Raw genomic sequence first — 19,119 nt, 5'->3', positions numbered from 1 at the left:
TCCTCTCCCTGCAATTCTCCCCTCCCTCTACTATTGCTTCCTGTAGCAGAGATAAAGCTTCTGGGGCTTCCAAAGGTAGCATATTTATTTTACTCATGCTGCCTGCGGCCTGAAGAGTTACAGTGCAGTGCTGCTGGGAGTAAGAAGGACACTGAAAGCACTTGTGGAAGACAGAGGGGGGGAGAAGGATGCTGACAGGACATGGGGAAGACGAGGGGGGGAGAAGGACACTGAAAGCATATGGGAAAGACAAAGGGGTGGAGAAGGACGCTGAAAGGACATGGGGAAGACGGGGGTGGGGGGTGAATGACGCTGAAAGGCCATGGGGAAGACAGAGAGGGAGAAGGACGCTGAAAGAACATGGGGAAGACAGAGGGGGGAGAAGGACACTGAAAGCACATGTGGAAGACAGAGGGGGAGAAGGACACTGAAAGGAAATGGGGAAGAGAGAGTGGGGAGAAGACGCTGGCAGGGAAGAAGATAGAGATGCCAGACTATGGGGGGAGCAGAGGGAAGAAGATGGGTGCCAGAACAATTTGGAAGGGGGGAAGAAAGGGAGAGGCACAGTAACAGAGCAATGGAAGACGCGGAAGGAAGAGAGACAGTGAATAGAAGGAATTGAATGAGAACATGAGGAAAGCAGAAACCAGGCAACAAAGGTAGGAAAAGAATTCTATTTCTTTTATTTTTTTGCTTCAGGATAAAGTAGTATATTAGTTGTGTTGATAAAAATTTATAAACATTAGAGGCTCTGGTAGAAACCCGTTTACAAAGTATGTATTCTTCCCAATTAATATTTTCAAATTAATAAAGTCTTTTTGCTTATTTTTAAATGGGTTTCTACCAGAGCCTTTAATTCAGTAGCATAATTAAATGAAATAACTATTTCTGAAGTTTATAGGGACGGGCGGGGACAGAGGGGATTCCTCACGGGGACGGGCGGGGACGGAGGTGATTCCTCGCGGGGACGGGTGGGGACGGAGGGATTCCTCACGGGGACGGGTGGGATTTCTGTCCCCGCGCAACTCTCTAGTGCCAAGTCTCATAAGATGAAAAGAGGGTTAATTTTTTAAAGTAAACTCGCCATAGAGTCCACATGCGAAAACCATGGCCATGCGAGTGCCACAGAAAAGGAAGGATAAGGAAGGGTAAAAAATGTTCTGCTTGTGCCAAACAGAATTAGTGAGTAGAGCTGTATAGACGTTTAAAAGTACTGCTCCATTATGCCTGGAGGAGGGATTTTGGCAGGGAATGAGTTGGTCACAGGGATATGTAAAGCTTGGTTGGGTGAAAATCCTGTCAGTCAAGGAATCTGTGGAGACAGGGCATGTCTTGGATTAATCAATTAGCAAAAAAGCTAAGATTGAAGATAAGAAGTCACAGAAAAGAAGAGAATTTCATATGCATTTAAAAATACAGCATTAACAGAAATAGTCAAAATTCAAAATACTAACTGAAGGTACAGGAGCAATTTTATGTGAGACAGAATTTCAAATGCAATTAGGCACAGAGTATATTACCAAAAGAGACAAGATGTGTATAGTATTAAATCAGATGAAAGCTCCACTGAAACAGAATGAGTGAATGGAGCTATATAGACCTTTAAAAGTACTGCTCCATTGTGCCTGGAGGAGGGATTTAGGCAGGGAATGAGATGGTCGCAGGGTTATGTAAAGCAAGGTTAGGTGAAAATCCTGTCAGTCAATGAATCAAAAGAGACAAGATGTTAGATCAGATGAAAGCCCTACTGGTCTTCACAGCAAGGCCCATGAGCCAATGGCCCTCAGAGAGCTCTTGGGTTTCCTACAGCTTGCCAGTCCAGAATTCCACACCCCTCACCACCTCGTCTTCCCCATGTCCTGTCAGCGTCCTTCTCCCCCCCTCTGTCTTCCACAAGTGCTTTCAGTGTCCTTCCCCCCCTCCCCGTCTTCCCCATGGCCTTTCAGCGTCCTTCTCCACTCCTTTATCTTCCCCAGTGCTTTCAGCGTCCTTCTCTCCCCTCCTCTCCCGCCCCGGGTGCAGCACAGCCGGCCAGGTCCCCTTACTTTTGTGGCGCTTCCCCCAACCGACCGACAACAGCCCCGGTCCGACAAACCTCCCTGCCCTTAACCGCGAATCTAAATTACCTTCTTATAGCTGCTGTAAGAAGGTAATTTAGATTCGCAGCTACAGGGCAGGGAGGTTTGTCGGACTGGGGCTGTTGTCGTTCGGTCGGGGAAGCGCCAGAAAAGTAAGGGGACCTGGCCGGCTGTGCTGCACCTGGGGCGGACCTCCCCCCTCCCTTGGTAGCCACTCGAGCCGCGAGGCTACTCTCCTTCTCCCTACCTGCCCTGCCTGCAGCACAGAGCCGAATGGAAGTCTTCCCGACGTCAGCTCTGACGTCGGGAAGACTTCCGTTCGGCTCTGTACTGCAGGCAGGGCAGGTAGGGAGAAGAAGAGCCGCACGACTGAGTACATCCAGCCCCGCAGGAACCCCGCGACCATCGGAAGCGTCCCCACGGGATCCCTGTGACCCGACGGGAGAATCCGCGGGATGCCTGTCGTCCCCGTTCCCGTGCAGCTCTCTACTTGGCACCACTCATCTGTCTTCACCATCATATCCAGGACAATTCTCATGTTCAATTAGGGGGCAGGTACTTTTCACTTCCTCTCCTCCCCAGTGACTCCTGTTACTAATTCCTCTTACTGCTACTGACCTTCCCCATCCCCTCCCCCCATCCTAAGCCACTTAACCTGCTACCACCACACCGATACCTTTTCAGCTTTACCACTTCACCCTCCCTCTTCTTCCCCACCCTTTTCTCAGCCCTGCAGCTACTGCACTGTCTCCCTTTCATTCAGATATCCCCACTCTATCTATATGCCTCTCCCACACTCACTCATATTCTCCTACTCCTTCTCTTGCTTTCTGCTGGGGATATCAATCCCAATCCCAGTCCTCCCAATCATCCCTCAGCCTACTCTTGGGGATCACACCGCAGTCTAACCAATCTTATTTCTTTTCCTGTCCTCCCCCATTCCTCCCTGCCCTTCTCATGTGCTCTGTGGAATGCCCACTCCATCTCCAACAAACTTACCTTCATCCATGACCTCTTTATCGCTAGAAAGCTCCATCTGCTAGCACTAACTGAAACCTGGATCTGCCCTGAAGACTCTGCTTCAGCTGCCACCCTGTGTTAGGATACCTTTTCTCACACACGCCTTGCCCAGATGGTCATGGAGGTGGTGTTGGACTCTTACACTCACCATCTTGTAAATAACCCCTTCTTCTGCCTCAATCTCACTTATCCTTCCTTTTGAAGTTCACTCCATCCATCTATTTGCCCCCTGTCTCTGAGTAGCGGCCACAGAGGAAGAAACTGCACAACTTCTTTCTTCAGCCAAGCCTACTACATGCCCCTCAGACCCTATTCCCATCCCTCTTCTCGACCCCCATCTCACATACTGATATCCCTCCCTTATGCCATATTCTCAATCTATCTCTTTCCACTGCAACTGTCCCTGCTGCCTTCAAACATGTGGTGGTTAAGCCGTTTCTCAAAAAACCCTCACTGGACCCCTCCTGCCCATCCAACTATTGCCCTGTCTCTCTTCTTCCGTTCCTATCCAAAATATTCGAGCATGTTATTCTCCGTCGCTGCCTGGACTTCCTTTCAACTCGACAGATTCTCGATCCTCTACAATCTGGTTTTCGCCCTCAACACTCCAGAGATACTGCTTTCGCTAAGGTCTGCAGTGACTTGCTCATAGCCAGATCTAAGGCCTTTACTCTATCCTCAAAAAGGAGAAGGCATTGCCATATACGTCAAAGAGGGAATTGAATCTACTGGAGAGAACATGCCACAACAGACGGATAAGTTAGAGTGTCTATGAGTCAGAATTCTGGGAACAAATGGACCGGAAACGAGGATAGGCATCTACTACCAACCCCTAGGGCAGTACAAATAAATTGATGGAGAAATGACGGATGAGATTAAACGCAACTGCAAGGGAGGCAACGCAGTTATCATGGGCGACTTCAACTATCTGGGGATAGAATGGAACCTAGGCACCTCCAGATGTGCTAGAGAGACCAAGTTCCTGGAAACTGTAAGCGATTGCTTCCTGGAACAACTTGTCAAGGAAAACACGAGAGGAAATGCAATTCTGGACTTAATTCTAAATGGGCTGCGAGGACCGGTACAGGATGTAGAAGTAGAAGGGACGCTGGGAAACATCGATCACAATATCATCTGCTTCAACCTGGAAACAGGGGCGAAACATCGGTCCAGAACGACGGCTAAACTACCAAAAAGGGAATTATGAAGGGATGAAACGCATGGTGGGGAAGATAAGATTAAGATAAGATGGTGGGGAAGATAAGATTAAGAAGAAGATAAACACTCTAAGGCAGGGGTGTCCAATGTCGGTCCTCGAGGGCCGCAATCCAGTCGGGTTTTCAGGATTTCCCCAATGAATATGCATGAGATCTATTAGCATACAATGAAAGCAGTGCATGCAAATAGACCTCATGTATATTCATTGGGGAAATCCTGAAAATCCGACTGGACTGCGGCCCTCGAGGACCGACATTGGACACCCCTGCTCTAAGGACACTAGAGCAAGCTTGGGGTCTTAAGGATACAGTCACCGAGGCACAAAATCTATATATACCACGTATCGACAAGGGATCAAAGAGGAAAAAAATAAAGAACCGGCGTGGCTCACTGTAGAGGTTAAGGAAGTGATCAGAGACAAAAAAATATCGTTTAAGGAATGGAAAAGATCAGAAACAGACGTAAACTGGAACAAGCACAAACATCAATGCAGGTGCCATAAGGCAGTGAAAGGGGCCAAAAGAGACTACGAGGAAAAAATAGCCAAGGAGGCAAAAAACTTCAAGCCGTTCTTTCGATATATTAAAAGGAAACGACCCGCGAAGGAAGCGATGGGACCGTTGGATGACCAAGGAATAAAGGGAGCGCTAAAGGAGAACAAGTCAATCTCCGACAGATCGAACACGTTTTTTTCATCTGTATTTACTGAAGAGGATATACACAGCATACCGGAACCCATCAGGCTATATGCTAGAAGTGAAAATAGGAAACTGACAGGGTTGACGGTAAGTTTAGAAGAGGTATGCAGGCAGATTGATAGGCTCAAGAGCAATAAATCCCCGGGGCCGGATGGCATCAATCCTAGGGTCATCAAGGAACTGAAACGGACCATAGCTGAACTGCTTCAACTGATAGCCAATCTGTCGATCAAAACGGGAAAGATTCCGGAAGACTGGAAGGTGGTGAATGTTACGATGATCTTCAAAAAAGGTTCGAGGGGAGACCTGGGAAACTACAGACCAGTAAGTCTGACCTCAGTATCGGGAAAGATGGTAGAGGCGCTGATAAAGGACCGCATCATTGATCACCTTGACGGACATGGTCTGATGAGGACCAGCCAGCACGGTTTCAGCAAAGGCAGAACCTGTTTGACAAACTTGCTGCACTTCTTCGAGGGAGTGAACAGGCAGATAGACAAGGGCGAACCAGTCGACATTGTATATCTGGACTTTCAGAAGGCGTTCGACAAGGTTACGCATGAACGACTACTTTGGAAAGTTGCAAGCCTTGGAATACAGGGTGAAATACTCACATGGATTAAAAACTGGTTGGAGCAGAGGAAACGGAGAGTGGGGGGTAAATGGACAATACTCGGACTGGAAGAGCGTCACCAGTGGGGTGCCGCAGGGCTCAGTGCTTGAACCCGTGCTCTTCAACATCTTCATAAACGATCTGGACATAGGTACGACAAGCGAGGTGATAAAATTTGCGGACAATAAGAAATTATTCAGAGTAGTGAAGACACAGGGGAATTGCGAAGATCTGCAACAGGCTCGAGGAATGGGCTGTGACATGGCAGATGAGGTTCACCGTGGACAAGTGTAAAGTGATGCATGTTGGTAACAAAAATCTCATGCACAAATACAAGATGTCCGGGGCAGTACTTGGAGAGACCTCCCAGGAGAGGGACTTGGGAGTTCTGATCGACAAGTCGATGAAGCCATCCGTGCAATGTGTGGCGGCGGCAAAAAGGGCAAACAGAATGCTAGGAATAATAAAGAAGGGGATCACGAACAGATCGGAGAAGGTTATCATGCTGTTGTACCGGGCCATGGTGCGCTCTCACCTGGAGTACTGCGTACAGCACTCATGAAACTGCTTTCAACTCTTAACTCCCACTCACTGCTGTCAAATATCTATACCCACTGTATCTTTTCCTCTACCATAATCTCCCCAACCCTGTCAAAATTAGATTGTAAGCTCTTCTGAGCAGGGACTGTCTATTGTATGTTAAATGTACAGCGCTGCATATGCCTTTCAACGTTATAGAAATGATAAATAAAAGTAATATCTACTGGAATAGCCCAGTCATCTTTTCTGTATCCTAAACCCTAAATTGTAATTCTCCTGGAAATGTCCAGCTGTTTCTTTTGTAATCCGCCCAGAACTGCAAGGTACGGGCGGAATAGAAGTCATTAATGTAATGTAATGTAATAGTAGTACTGTAGTATGCCTTCATTTTTCTGTTTCTGTGACTGACTTGTCTGCTCTCTGGTCACAATGGTAAATTAATCTCTTTTAATATCAAGCTCTTGCATTCAAGTTGATGACAGCAGGAATTATGTATTTTATAGGACCTGAGACTAGTGGGGCATGTATATGGAATTTAGAATCACAGTCAAATTCAAAGCAGAAAAATTTCAGTGTGTGTTTGACTGCTGGAATTTTTGATTTTTCTGAGAGCCTCTATGAAATACAGTGGTGCCTCACACAACGAACTTAATCCGTTCCAGGAGCAAGTTTGTTATGTGAAACGTTCGTTGTGTGAAACGCGTTTTCCCATAAGAATACATGTAAAACAAAATAATTCGTTCTGCAGCCCTGTTTTCCCATAAGAATACATGTAAAACAAAATAATTCGTTCTGCAGCCCTACATTTCCCTCCCTCCACCTCACCTTATATGCAGAGTTTGCCAGCTTTCTTTTTCACCCAGCCGCACGCTTTCAAAAAGCTGTGCACGCGCAGCTGCTGAAGTTGATCAATGTTCTCCTCTCCTGCAACTTCCGGTTTCCGGTTGCGTCAGAGGAGAAGATTGAACAACAGAGCATGCGCGCATGTGCTGCTCTTTGAAAGTGTGTGGCTGGCCAAAAAAGAAAGCCGGAAAACTCGGCATCTAAGGTAAGGTGGAGGGAGATGATGGAACACTGCATTCAGACAGGAGGGTGCTGCTGTTCCCGGCTCACATTAGGAAGCGGCGAGAGTAGTTCCGCCCCCCCCCGGGCCCCTCGGGCGACTTCGTTGTGTGAAACGAAGTTCGTTATAGGGAGCAAGACAAAAAGTTCGTTATGCGCAGCGTCCGCTGTGCGAGGCGTCCGTTATGCGAGGCACCACTGTAGTTTTGATTTGTTCTGTTTTTTATTTATTACCTTTTTTGAAGGAATTCACTCAAGGCAGTATGCAATAGACAATTACAGAAGTAATTCAGATTTCAATACAAAGTAGGTTAAAAGCTGACCCACCGATTCAAGGATTGACTTTGAGTTTTATTTTATGGTATAATCATCTTTATTGAAATAGACACAATACAAGTTAGTGTAAGAATTCCCCCCAACCTTCTTCCCTCCCAGTGAGAACTGCTTCCAAACGAGGAATGTGTGGGCCAATGACAATAGATTAGCTATTTAAAATATAGCTTCACACCCTTGGGTCAAAGTGCCCCAAAGGGCTCGCCAAATGCGTTTAAATTGATGCCCCTGGGGAGAGTCCAAATCCTGTACGTGCAAACGTTCCTGCTTGAGCAACATAAGCAATTGCATTCTCCATTGAGAAAGTAAGGGGGAATTCTGAGAGAGCCAATTAAGTAAGATAACTTTTTTTTTTTAGTTTTATTTTAAATAGAGATTTTTCTTATATGCAAGGTTTAATGTATTGTGGATTTCTCATTCTTGTCATATTTAGTGGTGAGCCTACACAGCTAAATCGCAGATCCAGGCTTTCTTTTTCTATCAGTTGCAGAACTTTTAGTACCAGTACTTGGTATGACTTGATTGCTTTTCAGGAATACTCTCATCTCATGTTATACAGCTCAAACCACCTTATATTTGTTTCAGTTGGACCATTGAATGTTGACTTCTCCATTCCTGTGGATCTAGAAGAAACAAAAAAGAAAAACCCTGAAGTGAGGAATGGAGGCCGCCATACTCCCAAAGATTGTCTAGCCTTACAAAAAGTAGCACTTATTATACCATTCAGGCATCGTGAAGAGCACCTCAAGTACTGGCTGTATTATCTGCATCCAATTCTTCAGCGACAACAGCTTGATTATGGTGTGTACGTCATCATCCAGGTAAAATTCATCCATATAAAGAAATGCACGCACTTATGACATAATCTGTTGTGATCATTTCATATACGTCAACATCCATTTGAACGTATACACAGTTGAACTGGATAGTAACAAACTAACTAGCAAACATTTCCATGAGACAGGACTTCAAGAGGAGAGTGTAGTGTGGTGGTTAGAGCTACAGCATCAGTACCCTGAGGTTGTGGTTTCAAACCCTGTGCTGCTCCTTGTGACCTTGAGCAAGTCACTTAATCCTTCACTGCCCAGGTGCATTACATAGATAAGAGCCTGTTGGGACAGGCAGGGAAAAAGATTTGTAACCCATTCTGAGCTCCTTTGGGAGGGTAGGCTAAAATATTGAATAAATAAATAAATTGGCAGCATAAAAATAGTTGAGAAATATTTATTCTCTTTCACACACCTGGCTAATTAAAAAAGGCAAATAATATAAATTTTATTATATATAGAGGATAATCAGTACTGTAGAAGGCTGTTGATAGATTAAATTTCCTTGCACCCTAAAATAAATTTGCCACGTAAGAGCATAGATAGAATAAAAAGAAGTTCGATTTGTTCTTCTTTTTGATGTATTGTTTGTTTTTGGTTTATTCTTGATAGTTTAGATATATTGGATTTAGTTCACATTTTCAGTAGTGGTTCAGGGTGAGTTATATTCAGATACTATAAGGTATTTTCCTGTCCCCAAAATTATGGTATAGAGCACAACTGCATGACACTCTGGTCCCAAAGAGGCCCAAGTTATTGTTGTTTACATAGTAACATAGTAGATGACAGCAGATAAAGACTCGAATGGTCCATCTAGTCTGTCCAACCTGATTCAATCTAAAAATTTGTTGTTTTTTTTTCTTCTTCTTCTTAGCTATTTCTGGGCAAGAATCCAAAGTATTGTTCTTATGGTTCCAACTACTGAAGCCTCTGTCAAAGCTCACTCCAGTCCATCTACACCCTCCTAGCCATTGAAGCCCTCCCCAGCCCATCCTCCACCAAATGGCCATATACAGAACAGACCGTGCAAGTCTGCCCAGTACTGGCCTTAGTTCTTCAATATTTACTAATTATTTTCTGATTCTAGATACTCTGTGTTCATACCACGCTTTTTTGAACTCTGTCACTGTTTTCCTCTCCACCACCTCTCTCGGGAGCGCATTCCAGGCATCCACCACCCTCTCCGTAAAGAAGAATTTCCTTACATTGCTCTTGAGTCTCCCACCCCTCAACCTCAAATTATGTCTTCTGGTTTTACCATTTTCCTTTCTCTGGAAAAGATTTTGTTCTACATTAATACCTTTCAAGTATTTGAACGTTTGAATCATATCTCCCCTGTCCCTCCTTTCCTCTAATGTATACATATTCAGGGCTTCCAGTCTCTCCTCATACGTCTTTTGACGCAGACCTTTCATTTTCGTCGCCCTCCTCTGGACCGCTTCAACCCTTTTTGTGTCCTTCGCCAGATACGGTCTCCAGAACTGAACATAATACACCAAGTGGGGTCTCGCCAATGACCTGTACAGGGGCATCAACACCTTTGTTCTTCTACTGGTTATGCCTCTCTTTATACAGCCTAGCATCCTTCTGGCAACAGCCACTGCCTTGTCACACTGTTTTTTCACCTTTAGATCTTCGGACACTACCACTCCAAGGTCCCTCTCCCCATCCGTACATATCGGCTTTTCACCTCCCAGCACATACAACTCTTTCTGATTATTAATCCCCAAATGCATTACTCTGCATTTCTTTGCATTGAATTTTAGTTGCCAGATATTAGACCATTCCTCTAACTTTTGTAGATCCTTTTTCATGTTTACAACTCCTTCCATGGTGTCTACTCAGTTACAAATCTTGGTATCATCCACAAAAAGGCAAACTTTTCCTTCTAACTATTCAGCAATGTCACTCACAAACATATTGAACAGGATAGGCCCCAGCACCGAACCCTGAGGGACTCCACTATTCATTCATTCATTCATTTTTCTATACCGTTCTCCCAGGAGAGCTCAGAATGGTTTACATGAATTTATTCAGGTACTAAAGCATTTTTCCCTGTCTGTCCCGGCGGGTTCACAAACTATCTAATGTACCTAGGGCAATGGGGGGATTAAGTTACTTTCCCAGGGTCACCAGTAGTAGCGTGGGTTTGAACCCACAACCCCAGGGTGCTGAGGCTGTAGCTTTAACCACTGCGCCACACTATTCGCCTTTCCTTCCTCCGAGCGACTTCCATTAAACACCAGCCTCTGGTGTCTGTCCGTCAACTAGTTTCTAATCCAGTTCTCCATTTTGGGTCCTAACTTCAACCCTTCAAGTTTGTTCAAGAACCTCCTATGATGAACCGTGTCAAAGGCTTTGCTGAAATCTAAGTAAATTACATCTAGCATATGTCCTCGATCCAGTTCTCTGGTAACCCAATCAAAAAATTCAATTGGGTTCGTTTGACAAGTTTTACCTTTAGTAAAGCCTTGTTAGCTCGGATCCTGTAACCCATTAAATTCTAGGAAGTTCACTATCCTTTCTTTCAGTAACACTTCCGTTATTTTTCCACCAACTGAAGTAAGGCTCACCAGCCTGTAGATTCCATCTTCATCCCTGTGACCACTTTTGTGAATAGGGACCACATCCGCTCTTCTCCAGTCTCCAGGAACCACTCCTGTCTCCATAATCAGATCTTTATCAATTTGCAGTCATTGAGTCTGAGGTTTGTAGACTACACCCACAAAGATAGAAGTTCCATCTCTTTTCAGAGTGACCCATATCGCTTCTTCCTCTCCCCAGATCCCCTGCATTTCAGTCACTTGAATATCGATCTTTACCTATAGACCTACTGCTCCACCTTTTTGACCATCTCTGTCCTTTCTAAAAAGATTATATCTCTGTATGTTTGCATCCCATCCATGGGATTCATTGAACCATGTCTCTGTGATAGCAACAATATCCAGGTCTCCCTCTAACTTCAGGGCTTGCAGATCATGAACTTTGTTGCTTAGACTGCGAGCATTTGTGGTCATCACTTTCTAGCTATTTTTCAGCGGTAATCTTTTTTTTGTATAGTTTTTTGTTTTGTTTCACTTCCCGTTGCAATGCTAAGAAGTGAGTTTCTAATATTGTTTGTGTTGCAATCTTTACTACCATCACATCTTTTCTTTTGATGGGGGTGGTCTCTATAATTGTCCTTCATACATATCTTCTAGTTTAAATGCCTAGAAACATAGAGGGGCATAAAAAAAAAGTCTTAAGTCCCCTTTTGGCCTAAGGTCTTAAACGTTGAAAGTAGAAGCAGGGAAAATGCCCATTATCAAAAAAACGTCCAATGGAGCGGTTTTTTGATAATGGCCTGCCTCTACGTTCAGTTGTTTAAATGCCCAGACCACCACTACGTCTAAACTTACACCATATAATCAACCTACAAAAAGCCTAAGTCCCAAACATCCAAAACAAGGGCTTTTAGGCGAAGGAGGAGCCAGTCCTTCGCCTAAAAGCTGGATTCTGTAACCGGTGTCTGTCAAAAACAACACCGGTTACAGAATCCTTTCCCCCCTACAATGATCCGGGCAGAAAGGAGCCCAAGCCCTCCTGGCCCGCAGCACCCCAAATCCCCGACTACGTTCGGGGCAAGAGGGAGCCCAAGCCCTCTTGCCCCGGCAGCACCCTGAACCCCAGGCTACGTTTGGGGCATGAGGGAGACCAAGCCCTCTTGCCCTGGCTGCACCCCGAACCCCAGACTACGTTTGAGGCAAGAGGGAGCTCAAGCCCTCTTGCCCCGCGATCCCCAACTGCCCCCCAGCCGAGTCCGATTGGGCCAGGAGGGAGCCCAAGCCCTCCTGGCCTTGCGATCTCCAACCCCCCTCCCCCCCCACGATCCAGCCAGGAGGGAGCCCAAACTCTCTTGGCCCGGCGACACCCCCCACTAAAATACAGGTAGGAGGGATCCCAGGCCCTCCTGCCTCGACGCAACCCCCCCACCCCCTCCCCGTACCTAAAAAATTGTTGGTCGGACGGACGGGTGCCAAGCCCTTCCATCCGACAGGCCAGCCATCTCCAGAATGGCTGGCCTTAGGGCCTGATTGGCCCAGGTGGCTCAAACCCCGCCCACAGGTGGGGATTGAGGCATCTGGGCCAACCAGAATGGGCCCAGTTGTCTTAGGCCCCTCCTGTGGGTGGGGCCTTAGGCACATGGGCCGGTTGGGTCCTTGTGCCTAAGGCCCCGCCCACAGGAGGAGCCTAAGACAACTGGGCCCATTCCGGTTGGCCCAGATGCCTCAAGTCCCAACTGTGGGCGGGGTTTGAGCCGCCTGAGCCAATCAGGCCCTAAGGCCAGCCATTCCGGAGATGGCTGGCCTGTCGGACGGATGGGCTTGGTACCCGTCCGTCTGACCAACAACTTTTATGGTACGGGGAGGGGTAGTGGGGGGGGGGCGGTTGCGGCGGGATTGCATCGATGGCGGGAGGGCCTGGGATCCCTCCTGCTCATATTGTAGTGGAGGGTGGGGGTTAGGGGGTGTTGCCGAGCCAGGAGGGCTTGGGCTTCATTCTGGCCCCATCGGACACGGGAGGGGGGGGTGCAGTGGGGGTTGAGGATCGCGGGGCAAGAGGACTTGGGCGCTCTGTCAGGGTGCCATTGGGGCAAGAGGGCTTGGGCTCCCTCTTGCCCCAAATGTAGTTGGGGGTTCGAGGTGCCGCCGGGCAGGAGGGCTTGGGCCCCCTCCTGCCCGATCGTAATAGCCAGGGGAGGGCTGATCGCTGCAGGAGAGATGGCTCATCTCTCCTGCCAGCGATGGTGATCGCCCACCTCCCCTCAGAACTGCGGCACTTCGGGGTGAGGATCGCCGGCAGGGGAGATGCCCTGCCGCGATGGTCACCCTGAAGTGCCGCGGTTCGGAGGGGGGTGGGCAATCACCATCGCTGGCAGGAGAGATGAGCTATCTCTCCTGCAGCAATAGGCAGGTTGTTGGGGCCGCTGAGCTGCAGCGTTTAGCTCAGCGGCCCCTTTTTCAGTACTAATACCTGTTTTGACTTGATCTAAGTCAAAACGTATAAGTGCTGACTAGGCAACCTGCCTAAAGTTTTGGTTATTCCTGCTGTACGCCTAGGTCTAGGTCAGCCCACCCACCGCCCGCCTTTTCCCCTCCTCTAAAAATGCCTCTTTTTGCTCTATGCGTTTAGAGGCAGGGGAAAGGCCTAAGCTGGTTTTAGATACGTCTAAAGCAAGCTTTGATTATGGGTACTTGGACGATCAGGCTTTTTGATTGTCCAAGTACCCATTTAGGCCACTTTTTAGACTATTTTATTTTATTTTTTTATTATGAGCCCCATTTTGTCTAAATTTCTCCATAAGGATTCTTTTTCCTGCTGTAGTAATATGTAGCCCATCAGTACAATATAGCTTCTTGTCCTTCCACGTATTTCTCCATTCTCCTATGTACCTAAAGCCTTCTTGTTGACACCAGGCTTTGAGCCACCTATTGAAGTCCTCTGTGTTTTTAACTCTTTGCTCTCCCTTTTCATATGCAGGCAGTACTTCGGAAAAAGCTATATAGAAACATAGAAGATGACGGCAGAAAAGGGCTACAGCCCATCAAGTCTGCCCACTCTGCTTACCCACTTACAGTCTTTACAAAAGATTTCAAGCCCTCACCAAGCTCTTGAAAGGCTTTCTGAGCTGCAAGTGTGGAGTTGTCATTTGTTCCCAGATGGATAACAACATCAGCTTTAGACTTCTTAGTTTCTTCCTTAATTATAGACATTATTTGTTGGGTACTCCTAGTAGTCGAGGATCCTGGGAGACACTTCACTATTTTAGGCTCCTTGTCTTGTGTTTCAGTGTTAATGCCTCTGATGATAGAATTCCCTAAATGCAATAATTTATTGGCTGGAGGTTTCTTACTCTTCCTTTGTGAGTGCTTTTCTTCATAAGTTACCTTCACTGGTTTCAGTTTGATTTCAGTTCTTTCTTGAGCACTGTAATGCTCTAATAGAGCAAAGGAATTCTGTAGATGCAATTGTGAGGGTGTATGTTTCTGTGTCACATGTTGCAGTCTGCCTGACCCTACAGTGATCCATTTATTCCTTGATTTCATTACTCTTTGAGGCAGTGGTGGCAAATTGGTATGGTTCAATGGAGTGATGGAAGTTGCTTTGATTGCATTCAATTCCTGCTTAAGATTTCTGAGCTCCTCCTTAATACTAGAAAGCTGAAGACAGATAGGGCAAGCCCTAAGTGTCCAGATGGTGCGCCTTGGAACTAAAGCACCACAGTGATTGCATTGAATAATGGTCATCTTGATTGGATGGTATAGGAAGTGACCGATATATAGACAAGAAAAATATTTATCAGTAATAATCCAGGGGTGGGTGGAACAATTTGTCCTTAATTCATCAGGGAACCAGCAAATGAAAATTAGGTATTTAAGTAGTGTAAGCACAGGGGTGGGAGGGTCTAGGCAACCAGAGATCTGTGAGCTGTGTTAGCAATGAAACCGCTATCTTTAATGTAATTTTCTATTAACATACCTTTCTATACACTGTAATAGAGCCTGCCTACAGTCAAGATGTGTGGGGAGGAGGCTAACAGATGTATATATTCCAAGTTCCTTCCCAATAAACCAGCTACAAGACTTAATCTGCCACCTATCCAAGTTTGGCAATGTAAAATAAACCTTACAGAGCTTATCTAGAACCCAAGTTAGGAAAGTTTATAAAAATTAGCAGCTCAAGAAAGACTGTTTCCAGTGCAATAGGTGAGACATTCTAGACCAGGGGTGCCCAATACGTCGATCGCTCAGGCAACCCCAGTCGATCGCGGAGCCATGCGGTTTCCCTTCTCTTTTTTTTCACCTCCTGACTGGCGTCCAATTATGGGCGGAGTTAGAACATACATCCGCGTTGGAGAAAAGGATTGAAACATGACAGTCTTTCCTCCCCCCCCCCCCAATCCAAGTTATTTTCAAGCCCAGCAACGATCAGAACGAAAAAAGGTCTGGGCCATGACAGCCTCATCCTGAGCCACAGCACCAACTGTTAGACATGCAGGTTAAATTGCCAATGGGGCATCTTGGAAAACACCGAGACTAAAAGAAGATGAGAAGCGACTAGGTTGGGCTGTAGGATTGGAAGATGTAAGTGCTTGCTTGAAACAGAACCGCAGATCCATTTAATAGGCACAGTGGCGCTGCTGCGAAGGGTAACTAGTGGTCATTCATTGAGGGAGATCCGAGGTAAAAGTCCTCGTCCAGACAGGCTGACAGATGTCTAGGAGGAGTCCTCGCCAGGCTGCCTCTGGGCTGTGTCCCTCCCCCTCCCCCAGCCCCCGGGGGCAGGATTGCATATTTATTCAGAATCATGCAAAAAAACTCCGAGAGCGTCTGACTTGCAGGTTGAACTTTTTCTTTGGCCAAACTGTGCAACTTAGATCTGTTTCTCTGTGTTGCATTTCTTAAACAGATCTAAAAGGGAGACCAAATGTTGCACATTTTGGGAGTTTAAATTTGGCACCCAAAAAACAATTGTTCTCTTAGATCCATGTCAACGAAAGAGGCTGTATTTGTGTTGAGTCTTGGGAGATTCACAATGTTGGAAGGTTGCATGTCTGGGGCTGCAATTATTTCAGTGCTAGAGATTCCCAGTTCACATAGCTAATAGGCTGGCAGTTCCCAGCAGAGGATAAGGAGAGGAGTTGCTGAACCAATCAGGGCTACTCCAGTTTACAGTCGGCAAGGAAATGTGCAACAGCTACCAGGAATGAAAGATTTCTGACCTGCTCTGACTGCCAATGGGCAGAAAAATTGTATCCAAACAACAAAAAGCCTCAGGGCCTGATATAATAAATCAGTGGTCTTGGCTAATTTTGAAGGAAAGCTAAGAATCTTCTTACTTGGGGACATGATGCCACTAGCACTTCTGGACATTCATTCCTACCAGAACACCTGGCCTTCGGGAGGGGGGGTAGGTAGTCCTTTGGGAGACGACGACAGGCCTTCAGGGGTGGTGGTGCAGGCCTTCAGGGGGGATAGGCCTTCGGGGGAAGAGGGCTCTGGTGTAGAAGGGAGGGAGGGAGTGAAGGGGTGGGGTCAAAGAGATGTGCATATGCCGGACTTTGGGGGGGAAGAAATAATGGGCAGAGGAGTGGGAGAGAGATGGTGGACAATGGTATTTAGGGAGGGAAGGAAGAGAAAGGGCGAAAAGTTGGACACAAGGGATGGTGTGGAGGGGGGATAGAGATACTGGATAGGAGGGTAGTTGGTAAAAGAAAGGGAGAGATGGTGGACCCTAGGGTGGTGGGGAAGTAGGGAGAAATGCTGGATGAAAGGGTAGTTGAGAAAAGGTGGATCTTTGGATGGAGACAAAAAAAGGAAAGATACCAGACCTCCGGGGGAGGGAAGGGAAACTGAAGGGGAGGAAAGAGATGGAAGATGTATGGTTAGCAAGGAGAAAGAAGAAAGGAGGAGACCCTGGCAAGCAAGTTATCAGAAGATAACCAGAGCCTGGGACCAACAAGATTTGAATAATGACCAGACGACAAAGGTAGGAAAAATGATTTTATTTTCAATTTAGTGATCAAAATGTGTCCGTTTTGAGAATTTATATCTGCTGTCTATATTTTGCACTATGGCCCCCTTTTACTAAACCACAATAGCGTTTTTTAGCGCAGGGAGTCTATGAGCACCGAGAGCTGTGCAGAGCATTCAGCGCAGCTCCCTGCGCTAAAAACCACTATCGCGGTTTAGTAAAAAGGGAGGGGGTATATTTGTCTATTTTTGTATAGTTGTTACTAAGGTGACTTTGCATAAAGTCATCTGCCTTGATCTCTTTGAAAAAACCTGGGAATATAAATGATAATTAACATTTTCTCTGCTTACAGTGTGCTTTGTGTTTTTTAAAATTTTATTGTTGATAGATCATTTTGACTTGGTCATTTTAAAAGTAGCTCGCAAGCCCAAAAAGTATGGGCACCCCTGTTCTAGACAGATGGTAATTTCCCTATAGCTCTGTGATCTCAAACTCAAACCCTTTTCAGGGCCACATTTGGATTTGTAGGTACTTGGAGGGCCTCAGAAAAAATAGTTCATGTCTTATTAAAGAAATGACAATTTTGCATGAGGTAAAACTCTTTATAGTTTATAAATCATTCCTTTTGGCTAAGTCTTAATAATAATATTGTAATTTATAGCTAAAGAGACATTTGATCAAGAAACTGTTTTATTTTACTTTTGTGATTATGATAAACATACTGTCACAAACCCGAGCCCAAGACCGGCCTTGTGCCAGGGAAGAGTCATAAAAAACACCCCCTGAAACTAGTCCGGGCTAACCATGTTATCCCTGTTAGGCAAGAACAAGAACAGTAAGCACAGGCTGTGTTTAAACCTAATGCAGAACACAGCCTGGTGAAATCTGGTAGGGCCCCTTTAAATCCTCCATTTGTGGAAAGCTGGCTAAGCAGGGGAGAAGGCAACCACAGCTGAAAGAAATTCAGCCCCGGAGTAGGGCTGGGCGTGGTACAGCAGCTTGGCAGCATTTAGAGAGCTGGCTGACCAAGAGGAAGGGAGACAGAGGAGAAGCTCTCAGGTGGAAGGAGCCTCCAAGTCCCCCTGAGACAAGGGACATTGAAATGTTGGACACAGAACCAGATGATACAACCTTGGTAAATCCTGAAGGTGAAGCTATGGATTGTAACACTTTACCAGAGGTGGGACTATTTGAAGAAATGGAAATCAATTAGTTTGGAATTGTTTTTTTTGTGCTGAGTTTTGTTGAATGTTTCCATTTCGGTTGAACATAAGGATTTTCCTGAAGTCTGCTACCTAATGAAATGTATGCTAGCCAAGGGTTTTCTTGTATGAGAAGTTTTTTTTTCTTGCTTACCAAGAGGGCTGCTGTTGGAAAAGAACTTCAGCAAGTTCCTTTCAGAAGGTGTGAATATCCTGTAAGCTTGAGACAGGATTTACACAGTACCATGGTGAATAGTTTGCAGGTTTCTTTTCCTTTGATAACAAGGAACCCTTTGACAAATCTGCCAATCTTTTGTTACTGCATTTAATGAGGCATCACTGCACAGTGCAGTGTACCATACATAGTTTGCCTATTTTCCAATAAGACTCTGGGAGAGTCAAGGACTATCAAGAAACTCTGTTACACCTGGGACATTGATAAAGAACTTTGAGACAGATATCCAGACCAGGCTGGTTACTATCATGTTTTTGCCAAAGACCTTTTGGAATACATTTTCTTTTGATGCATTTTTTTTGGACTTGTCAGTTGAACAATAAATTTGATTTTTGTTTCATTACTTACCTGTGTGAGGCCATCCTGTTTATACACATAGGATAAGTTTATGCACAACAGGGACTTCCTCCATCTTGAGGAAGCACGCTGGGGAGAATATTGTAAGCGTGGGCCGGTTACTGCGAGCCTTGAGGACCGGCCACGCTACAATACCGAGGGCCTCAAAATAGTACCTGGCTGGGTGCATGTGGCCCCCAGGCCGTGAGTTTGAAACCACTGGTAGCTGCATGAATCTGCAGAAGGAATCCACTCCATATTATTCCTATTGCCTCTGCTGTACTTCACTGGGCTTTTTATCTCCACCTGCAGTTCTTTCCTTCTGCACACGTGCCTACAGGAGTGTTTGTTCTGCTTGCCCTATTTTATTTTATTTGGTGTATTTTTGTCCCTTTTTCACGGATTCTGGTGCTTGAAGCATTTTCACAGCTCTTCTTGCTTGA

The 19,119-nt window shown here is 45.9% G+C and overlaps 1 protein-coding gene across 2 annotated transcripts in view; it reads left to right on the top strand.

The window, feature by feature from the left end:
* The window catches only part of B4GALT1 (beta-1,4-galactosyltransferase 1), a 203,730-nt gene that overhangs the window by 76,504 nt on the left and 108,107 nt on the right, over positions 1–19,119 (top strand). For both annotated transcript variants that reach the window (XM_033918237.1, XM_033918247.1), the window contains exon 2: positions 8,148–8,383. In XM_033918237.1, coding sequence (XP_033774128.1) covers positions 8,148–8,383 — 236 coding nt within the window. The remainder of the gene's footprint in view (positions 1–8,147; positions 8,384–19,119) is intronic.

Source organism: Geotrypetes seraphini, chromosome 1 (assembly GCF_902459505.1).
Source record: "Geotrypetes seraphini chromosome 1, aGeoSer1.1, whole genome shotgun sequence".
Taxonomy (NCBI): Eukaryota; Metazoa; Chordata; class Amphibia; order Gymnophiona; family Dermophiidae; genus Geotrypetes; species Geotrypetes seraphini.
This window is presented reverse-complemented; position numbering and strand designations above follow the sequence as displayed.